This window comes from Megascapheus bottae, chromosome 8 (assembly GCF_031878675.1).
Source record: "Megascapheus bottae isolate mThoBot1 chromosome 8, mThoBot2.hap1, whole genome shotgun sequence".
Taxonomy (NCBI): domain Eukaryota; kingdom Metazoa; phylum Chordata; class Mammalia; order Rodentia; family Geomyidae; genus Megascapheus; species Megascapheus bottae.
This window is the reverse complement of record NC_143516.1, coordinates 45,017,878-45,028,770: the sequence shown is the minus strand read 5'-3', so window position 1 is coordinate 45,028,770 and position 10,893 is coordinate 45,017,878. Positions and strand designations below refer to the sequence as shown.

Below are 10,893 nucleotides of genomic sequence, written 5' to 3'. Positions count from 1 at the left end.
TGTAGATACAAGATTTATAGTTCTTACTCTTTAATTCAAGGCTACATCATAAAATTCTTGCCTGTTGACCTCTCTTCTTGTCTTTGAAGAATGTATCAACTGTTTAACTGGACTAGTCTTCTAATGTTGTAAATAGTGCTCTATTTCAGCTCGTATACCAAATGCACTCCCCCAAACACTGCCTGAGTTTTTTTTTTGAGTTCCTTGTATATTCTTGGATGAAGAATTTGTAAATATTTTCTCCTGTTCTGTAGGGTGCTTCTTCATTCTATTGACTATTGCTTTTGTATGCAGAAGCTTTTGAATTGCATTTTACATTTAAAAATTAGTTAATTTTGAACTAAATTTTTCATGTAAAACATGTCTGAACATAGCTATTTTCTTTGTAACAGGTGAAAATCTAGCTGTAGAGTTGAGCAAAAGACCAAAATATCTTGAAATATATCTCTACTACATGAGCTCGACTGTACTTCTTTTTTTGAATGTTTATGCAAGAAAAGAACACAAGTTATCATGTAACAGCAGGGACAAAATAGACAATATAATGGAAACAGAAGAAAAAATTGAGCCAGCTTACTGAAGTGGCACTCACTATATTTTATTTCTACCAGTTACAGTATCTACCTTTTCTAAGACCAACATATTGCCTTCTTTTACAATCACCACTGGACTTGGTAATATAATTTTATATTACATATTATGAACATTTGTGACCATAAGACATTTCTTGAAACTTCTATTTGTGATCAAACTGAAGTATAAATTTTGCTAGCAAGACCCATTTTGTATCACCTTGTACCTTTATATATTTAGGGCTTCAGAGTGAAAATTCTAACACTGTAACACCCCATTGCAATATTTCTTAAAAAATAAAAGGAGAAGCAAATATTCATGTAAACAATGTCTGGTGAGATGTAAAATTTGATTGGTAACTCCAAAGTATCAACTCAAATATACAAAAGTTAAAAGACTATCCCAACACACTCACTTTACACACCAAGAAACCTGGGGAGACAACGTGCTAAAAGGCAACGCTTGCTAGAAGGCCACTGTGGCTAACTCTGAGCTGCTGGAGTTCAAACTGCAGCCACTGTCAATTTCCTGGATGTCTTGAGGTTAGACGTTGACTCCGTCTCGGTAAACATCAAGTAATTTACTCTCTCTAGATGAGTGAACAGCTAGACTCTTAGCCGCTTCTTTCAAATGGCATCTTTGGGTCAGGTTACTCCATTGCGAGGTCAGTGAAGGTGTCTGAGACCTCTGTGTTGACCCGTGTGGAAATGCTTGCTTGTGTGACATTGAGATAAATGTCATACTGTTGGTCCAGGCCAATATAGCAGTCACTCATGAGATACAGAGTGAAGATATACCTAAAATGTAAAAATAGAGCACATATGTAAAACTTTGTTGCCTTTAAAATTTTAATGGTAGTCCTGGCAATTTAAATTTAAGGCCTTATGCTTGCGAGGCAGGTGTTTTACCTCTTGAACTCTGCCACCCTCCACCCTCTCTTTTTGCTTTGTAAATTTGATGTGAGAATCTGCTTACCTTCCAGGTATTTCAGGGGTATAAAAAGAAATGGAAATGTCCTGGTGACTTCGAACATATCCTATTCGTTTTAAAGCAATAAGTTCTCTCTTGTCTGCTTCTCCTAGTATCAAAAACCATCCTTCATCCTTTGATTTGGGAAATCGAGGGGCAACTGCATAGCTCTCCTGCTTTCCCTAGAAACCAGAAAAAAAGACAGTACATTTGTAATGTTTATACTTTCCATACCCCTTAATTGTAGTTAAAAGAATTTGTTTTTATTTATTTAAAGTTTACAAATCTACACAACTTAGGCATATTTAAACAGACACTCCACCAGAGGTATTAGGGTTTGAACTCAGGGCTTGATTTCTAGGTAGGCATTTTACTGTTGAGCCATGACTACAGTCTTCTTTTGCTCTGGCTATTTTTGAGATAGCATATCTGGATTGTAATCTGTCAATTTACCACCTCATAAAGCTAGGATAAGAGGTGTATATTAATATGTATAAATTTTCTTTTCCCTTCGCTTGCCTTGAACTGTATCCCAGATTCCCAAGTAGTTTGCATTGCAGGTGTGAATCACTGGTACCTGGCTATGATTTAAATTTTCTTCCTTACTTAGGCTCAATGGTTTCCCTCATTTGTCATAATAAGTAGAAACCTTGGGCTCTCCTAGCAGAGATTTGCAATAGAGCAAAACCTTGATACAAAAGGCCATATAGGGGGGCTGAACGTTTGGCCTAGTGGTAGAGTGCTTGCCTAGCATGCACGAAGACCTAGGTTCGATTCCTCGGCACCACATACATGGGAAAAAGCCAGAAATGGTGCTGGGGCTCAAGTGGCAGAGTGCTAGCCTTGAGGAAAAAGCCCAAGGACAGTTCTCAGGCCCTGAGTTCAAGCCCTAGGACTGGCACCAAAAAAAAAAAAAAAAAAAAAAAAAAAGGCCATATAGTAGGACGCTAAATGAAAGGATCTCTAGGATATAGAAACATAAGCCATATAATGAATGATTGTTGTTCTTAAGGTACTATGTTATCGCTCATCTCTTTTGCTGTCCCTTGGTTATCTCATATTGTTACAGTATCTCACTTTGTTACCTGATATATCGGATATATTTGTATTTGGTTATTTGAAATTGGATAGGGAAGGGGGGAAAACAAGATGAGGTGAGGGTGGGGGTGGGGGGGAGGGAAATGGGGACCAAGACATATGAAAGGGTATCAATGTATGAGAATTAATGCACCATCTATCTGGCAAATATCATGTAACCCTTCTATTAATTACAATAAAAATATATGAAAAAAAAAAGAAAAAAAATTTTTTCTTCCTTTCTGGTTTGTCTTGGATATGACATGACCTATCTTTTTTTTTTTAAATAGATTTGCATATTACACATAAACATTTCTTTGTGGCTATACCAATTAGAATATCTGGCTCAGAATAAAAAGCTCCTCTAATTATTATTATTATTGTTGTTGTTGGTTGTGGCCATCAACTTAGGGCCTGGGTGCTGTCTGTGAGCCCAAGGCTAGCACTCTACCACTCTGAACCACAGGTTCGTTTCCATTTTTGATTGGTTAATTGAAGGTAAGAATTTTACAGGGATCTTTCTGCCCAGGCTGCCTTAGAACTGGGATCCTCAGATCTCAGTCTTCTGAGTAAATAGAATTACAGTTATGAGTCACCAGTACCTGTCTATCAGAAAGCTCCAATTATTGGTATCAATTGGTAAATTACCAAGCCATTCCTATAATTAACATCTACCTTTGGATTATGAAACTGGGATAAAGTCATATTAACCAAATCTTCCTAAGTTTTGTTTACAAGTAACTATAAGTTCCTAATGCTTAGGAAAACAAACAAAAGGCAATCAAAATTATGCTTTGGATCTCCAGCTAATGAGCATTATCATATCAATAATCCATCCCCTGACCCCTGAATAAAGCCCACATAAAACAATACAGGCTCTAATATGGTATCTGAGATATGTTACAAGTCTAAGCTTAGACATAATGATGATACTTTAATTTTTTGTTTTGATAAATTTTTACAAAAGCAAGATCATAATAGTGATTCTTGACAAAGGCTTATGGCATAAGATATGTTAATAATGTCATGCTTTTAATCAGATTTGACTTGTTTTTCTGGAGAAAAGATTTTCACTTACAGCATTTTAAAAGAGGGTCAAAGAGTAGTGTATTTTTATAGCAGTGAGAAATAAAATTTAGCATGATCAATAAAATACCAAGAATGTTTTCCCCCACCATTTTATCATTATATTTATTACTATTATTTGTCTATGGACACAGTAAATCATAAAAATGCTCACATGAAAGCCTTTGAATTGCCACAGGCCAATCAGTTTAGTTACACTGACTGTTTTTAAGTTAGAAGTGGAATGAAGTAGAACTTGCAGGCTAGGACTAAAATTACATCAAAATAGCATTCAATTGCTGACCCATTCATGGGTGAAAACAGGGGTAATACCAACAAACTACCCCGTCACTCAAGGGCTTACTCCAGCCATCAGGAAGCTCTGAATTTACCGGGCTGAAGACACTCTTCTTACTTCCATAATTATGGCACTAAAACCAATCTGCCCAGTTGATGACACTAACAGTTTTAAAGGACTAAATAGTTCTGATGTCAGAAGTACAGAGAAAAGTAATTTAAAAAATTGTGTATTTTTGGTCTATATGAAATTGACAAAGCTTGCTCACATGCATTATAATGAAGAAAGAAGGCAGATGTGGCCACTGAGGCTCAGAAAAGCTTAGCATCTTAATCAAATGCACAGAGCTAAGCTGGGGAGCTTCACTCTCATCTCCTTTAGTCCACTGTGACTCCTATATTCCCAGGCACCTCTAGGGTAGGGCTTCTCCAAGCTTAACATCCTTAACAGTCATGTGGGGCACAGAGGTCCCTCAGATCTTTTTTTTTTTTTTTTTGGTTGGTTGTGGGGCTTGAACTCTGGACCTGGGTGTTGCCCCTGAGCTCTTCAGCTCAAGGCTACCATACTACCCCTTGGGCCACAGTGCCACTTCTGATCCTTCAGATATTAAGTTTCAGATTCAGTCAACATGGATTGTGGCCAAAGAATCTGTCCTCTAACGACATTTCAGGAAATGCTGCTGAACCATACTTTGAGATCTGTACTATAGGTGATGCATTACGATATAAGGCCCACATTCTGGGACTCAAAATGGCACATGAGTAGAACTGACTGCTTTGAAAAGATTGATTGTTGGTTAAGGCCAGTTGAGAAAGCGGGATTCATGAATGACATGGCACATTAGTAATATAAAAGCTATGTGTAGCGGGGCATGCTGGCATTTGGTGTGAAATATTTGAGAATGGAAACAAAATACTATACCTTGTGGAACCCAAAGTGGGCTCTCTGTAAGCTGACTTGAAGCACATACTCCTGGTCAGCATGCAATCTGATCCAGTTGTTGTCATCTCGTTTGTCTGCAGTCACAGTTGAGACAGAGAGTTCATGTTGTCCTTCAGCTAAGTCATCCCACGAGCCTTTCACACTTATGCCAACATTTATCACTGGCAGGCGAGATAAGAAGTTCCATGCCTGCAACAACAACAACAACGAAAAGGTGGTATGAGATGCAGAGATCCTCTAAGAAATGTGTGCTGCTAGGAAAAAAAATCCAACTTTTAAAATTTGAGATTATGGACTCATTGCTTCTGCTTTGTACTATTTACTCTATTGTACCCTATGGTAGCCGTTTTCAAACATATGAGCACAAGGTTACAACCAGGATGTTGACACTGATGTAATTTACTCACGTAAGATTTTCCTAGTATTTTTTAATATGAGAGTATGTGTGTGTGTGGGTATGTGTGTGTGTGTGCACGTGTGCGTATAAGGAAGAGTTGGCTATTAATGTGTTTTTAGGGATGATCTGAAAAAGAATTCTTTTTCTTATTTTAACATATAATCCCTTTATTGTATATACTTCCTGAAACTGAGTAGCTGTTGCATATAAGAGTAATGAAATTAAAAATGTTTAATACTGAATTGTTTTAGAGCCATATATAATCTAGTGTTCATGTGACTTATTTCACTTTTTTGTTGTTGTTGTTGTAGGTCTTGAATTTGGGGCCTAAACACTGTCCTTGAGCTCCTTTTGCTCAAGGCTAGTGCTCTACCACTTGAGCCTCAGAACCACTTCTGGCTTTTTTCTATGTATGTGGTACCAAGGAATTGTGCATGCTAGGTAAGCACTCTACCACTAGGCCAAACTCCTGGCCCCTCAAGTGACTTTTAAAGTGAGAGTATTACATGGGAATGTAAATACATTTTGAAAAAAGAAAAAGAGATCTAGTTATTAATGTCAATATCATCCACTAACCACTTAAATTTTAGTTTATATTGCATTTTTTTCTGAAAACATTATTTTATCTCTATGTCTTCATGTATCTTTGAGTCTAGGGTTCCTTATAGACACAACTATGTATTTTCGGCATTATCAGGATGATAGTATAAACAAAACAACATATCAAGAAGGTGGAGTACTTTACTAATACTATTTGTCCTTTTACATAAAAAGCCATTTATGAATAATCAGTATTTAAACAGCAATAGGTCCTAGATCTATGGAAAAGATTTGACACAATAAACTCAAAGTCCTCAGGTATCTGTCACCTTTTTATTATTTACATAAAATTATGTGGCAACATTACTGTCAATCAAGAAAATTTCTCAATGCATTGACTAATTTGTCATCGGTTATCTTCTATTGTAGTTTGGAAATGTATGTGAGTACTTTATTGACTTTCTGATTCCTTTAAAGTATTTTATATACTTCTAGATAGTTTTTTTTTTATTTGCTGTAACTTTAAGTTCTGCTGTGTATCTGAAATTGAGAATTTACATACACACATAGAACTACATATATAAATATATATAATCTTTAAAAAAGAATGCAGTGTTGTTGTCCTATACCTATAATATGAATGTATACACATATATTTGGTGGGTGTATATATATATATACACACATACATATACATATATAGCATATGTATGTATACATAACACAAGCTATTTTTAAAGAAACTGCTAAGACATTTCAATACCAGCCAAACATATTTATCTGAGGATTAATCTTCATCTATTGAATCAGGCAAGAGCACTGCCATGCATACAATTATTTAATTAGCAGCCAAATCCTCTGCCAGTCAGCAGCCGTTCCAGGCATACTGATGGGGTAGAAGATGCAAATCTCACAGTCGCACTGCTTTTTCTCATTACTACTGCAATTAGCACTTAAATTGATGCTTTAAACATACTAATTTCAGGAATAATTCAGGATTTGTATGTTACCTGGGATTGCCTCACTGCAGAGCCCACACCAGATTGCTCTGCAAATTGAAGCACTTCTGAGCCAAATAACCATCATCATATCAGACAGAGCCAATTTGCATTTGGTTTTAAAGATAACAGAATGGCAATTTATGCAAATAAATTAAGTAAGTTTACTTCTGAGTTTTCCCTGAACTAATTATAACAATGTTTTAATTTTTCATCACATCTAAAACTTGGCTTAAAAAGCAAGGTATTCTACATGAGAGATCTGTTATTGCTAACCAAAGACTTACTGGGATCCACAGGTATTTTTTTATTCATAATTTTAATGGTAATTTAGTTAGAAAGATAGGCATTTACTATGAATATTTAAATAGTTTCTGTGCCAATTTTGGGTTGAACAGAAACTGAACAATCAGAAATTAATGCTTGTCATACTTTTTCCAAGTCAGCTACAAAATAAGTTTAACTTGGGGGGAAAAGAAAAGAGATGTGGTTAGAAGTTTCTTTAGTATCTGTGTTTGCAAATATTAAAATATTAAGAATGTTATAAGTCCTGGATATTTACTTTGATATTGTAGGGTAAAGTTCTAAATAGTCACATATTTTTGGTATTCTTCATTCGTGTTTTTAGCCTTCCCAAATATTTTCTGGATAGATGATCCATGCTGCCTTTCATAGCAGAAATTTAAGTTTTAGGTCAGTTATATGATTTATAAACATTGAGTTTATGTGAAACAATATCTTAAGAGTCTAGGCACAATATTGCTTAATATAAGAAGTCACTATAAACATGTAATTGAGGGGATCCTATCAATATAAACTCAAGTATAAAGAAAAGCTACATGAAGAAAGAAAGTAGAAGACTCTGGGTAGTGCAGCCTTGAGATGGACAAGTATACAAGGCCTTGCAAAGACAGACTGATGGCATTATACAGAAGCAACTTCCAGGAATAATGCCAATGCACTATTAACTTCAGTATATTTAGCTTTTAGTCTGTGTCAAGAACTATATAAAGCAACTTAAGTAATATTTTGCTTAACTGTTATAAGAACATCAGACAGATACAATGTCGTCATGTTCACAATCATGGTTAGAAAATGGCAGAGAAAGAATTGGTAGGTGATCCTGACTCCATAAACCATAGCTTAACTTAGAAAACTTTTGGCACAACAATGGTATATGATGGTAATCTCAGCTAAAAGACAGGGAGAGAGGAGGATAACAGTTTAAAAGCAGTCTAGACACTAAGTTAGTCTGAAGACAGTCTAGACACTAAATTAGTGAGATCCTGTATCTCAGAGAAGCTGGAGATAGTAGTAATCTCAACTCCATTGGAGGTATAAAAAGGAGGAGGAAATCATGGTCTGAGAAATGCTGTAGCACAGCTTAAGAGGCAGAGTACGTGTCTGGAAAGTAAGAGGCCCTGAGTTCAAACCCCAGTACAGCGTGCCCCCACCCCTCACCCCCACCAAGCCACAACCAAAAGCAAGATACTGGTGGCTCATGCCTACATGCCTCTAATACCAGTTACTCAGAAGAAGATGAGGAAGTTATGTGGTGTTCAGGCCAGCCTGGGTACAAAGTTTATGAGATCTAACCTCAACCAGTGACTGGATATGTGGTCATCTACAGTAGAAGTACAGGCCAGTCTGGGCCAAAAAACATGAGACTTTATTTTAAAAAAAAAATCAAAACAAAAGAGCTAAAGGTGGGCCAGGAGTTTGGCCTAGACCTGGGTTTGATTCCTTGGTACCACATACATAGAAAAATGCTGGAAATGGTGCCTTGGCACAAGTGGTAGAGCACTAGCCTTGAGAAAGCCCAAGGACAGTGCTCAGGCCCAGAGCTCAAGCCACAGACTTTGCAAAAAAACCAAACCAAAACAAAATAAAAACAAAAAAGAGCTGTAGGTATGGCTCAAATAACAAAGTATCTGCCAGCAAGTGTGAAGGCCTAAATTCAAACCCTAGTACTACCAAAAGTAAAATAAAATAAAAAGCATTTAAATGTGGAAGAGTGCCTTACCTGCTTTGTTTTCGCAGCCTGTAGCTCCTTCTCTACCATGGAGCTGAATACATGGTCTTTCCCCCCACAGGCATGGATTAGCTCGGGAAGGCACTCAATGGAGGTTCGGCACTTAGCACGTGGGCTCTTTGTGACTGGATTCCATTTCCTGAAAAATATTATCAACAAAAGAATTCCTTCACAGCATAACTACTGATTCTCCCCCAGTAGTGGTTTGCATAATTTGTATAGTTTTCCTTAAACAGAATACATATTTTAAAGGTTACAAGTTTTTTTTTTTTTTGTCGGTCATGGGGATTGAACTCTGAGTGTAGGCGTTGTCCCTGAGCTCTTCAGCTCAAAGCTACTGCCCTACCCGCCTTGAACCACAGCACCACTTCCCTGTTTTCTAGTGGTTAATTGGAGATAAGAGTCTCAGGTCCTTTTGTGCTAGGGCTGGCTTTGAACTTTAGTCATCAGATCTCAGCCTCCTGAGTAGCTAGGATTACAGACGTGACCAACCACACCCAGCCTACAAGTTTTAACTGTTATCCAACATACTAGTCTCTAAGGTATCAAGCCAATGCAATTATCTTTATTGCTGGAAAATAATGTGTCATGTTAGTAAAAACTGAGGGTACATAGACAGTAGTATACTTGCTCTCCATAGGAATGCACTGATGTGGATAAGGTACCTGGAATGCTTATAATTGATGTAGGCAACATGTTTCTAATATAATAACTTAAATAAGATTTGAGGTTATGTTTCTATCTAGGAACATACAGTTTTAAGTTACTTGAAAATCTTTGGGACTTATATCAGAAATCTAGGCCACTAAACCTTCAGGTCAGAAGAAAATAAATTACATTAATATAATACTCTTAAGGGTGACAAGAAAACAGGAATGAATATCCTAGGTTCAAGCTTTTACAATAGGCCTATGTGTGTTGTAGGGTAAATCCTTTTTTTGGGGGAGGGGGATTTTTGGGCTTGAATTCAGTGCCTGGGCTCTGACCTTGAGCTCTTTTGCTCAAAGCTAGTGCTCTGCCACTTTGAGCCACAGCACTACTTCCAGAGATAATTGGAGATGAGAGTTTCATGGGCTTTCCTGTCTAGGCTGGCTTTAAACTGGGATTCTCAGATTTCAGTCTCCTGAGTTTGAAGCCAGCTTGGGTAGGAAAGTCCATGAGACTCTAATCTCCAATTAATCACCAGAAAGCCAGAAGTAGAGCTGAGGCTCAAGGTGGTAGAATGCTAGCTTTGAGCAAAAGAGCTGAGGTATAGCTGCCAGGTCCCGGGTTCATGACTGACACACAAAAAAATTAGTATTTCAGCCAGGGCATTGATGGCTCATGCCTGTAATGCTAGCTACTCAGATGGCTGAGATCTGAGGACTGTGGTTTGAAGCCAGTCTGGAAAAATCTGTGAGACTCTTCTTTCCAATTAATTAACCAGCAAAAATGCAAGAAGTGACTGAAGTGGGAGAATACCATCTAGCCTTGCACAAAAAACCTAAGGCACAGCATCTAGGCCCTGGTTTCAAGCCCCACACAATACTGAAATTAAAAAAAAATCAAATCATACTTCTAGGTACCATATAAAATTCAATCAGATTTGAAAGGATTTGGTATAGAGGAGAAGATACTGGGTAAAGTCTGTGCTTAAGTAAGACCCTGGGTTTGCTCCCCAACATCCACACTGATAGAAGAAAAAAACAAAAAGAGTATTTTGACATTACAACAATTACCTGAAAAGGTGAAGATGGTGCTGTTCTATGTTTGGTAGTGTAAGAAGATCAGAGTCCTTTAACCACCGACCTTGGATCACCATCTGAACGAGATTGGTAATATTCAGAGCAGTCACCAGCCAGCCCTGGTTTGCAGCGACATCTAGCATTGCCTGTAAAGGGAAAATGCACCTGTCAGGAACATATCACAATGAACATGTCTTTGCTGGGAATCTGATGTTAGCCTCGACAAGAAAAACAATCAGAAAACCAAAGCACTAGCTCTCTAACTATTCATCAAAGTT

General features: G+C 37.3%; 1 protein-coding gene across 3 annotated transcripts in view; it reads right to left on the bottom strand.

The window, feature by feature from the left end:
* Window positions 1–577: 577 nt before the first annotated feature.
* The window catches only part of Ascc3 (activating signal cointegrator 1 complex subunit 3), a 246,784-nt gene continuing 236,468 nt past the window's right edge, over window positions 578–10,893 (bottom strand). For 2 of the 3 annotated variants that reach the window (XM_090338376.1, XM_090338377.1), the window contains one exon: window positions 10,578–10,761. In XM_090338376.1, coding sequence (XP_090194502.1) covers window positions 10,606–10,761 — 156 coding nt within the window. In that variant the 3' untranslated portion in view covers window positions 10,578–10,605. Of the gene's footprint in view, window positions 1,371–1,548; window positions 1,725–4,903; window positions 5,114–8,882; window positions 9,031–10,577; window positions 10,762–10,893 lie in introns of those variants that run through there. The other variant, XM_090338378.1, reaches the window with a different exon arrangement.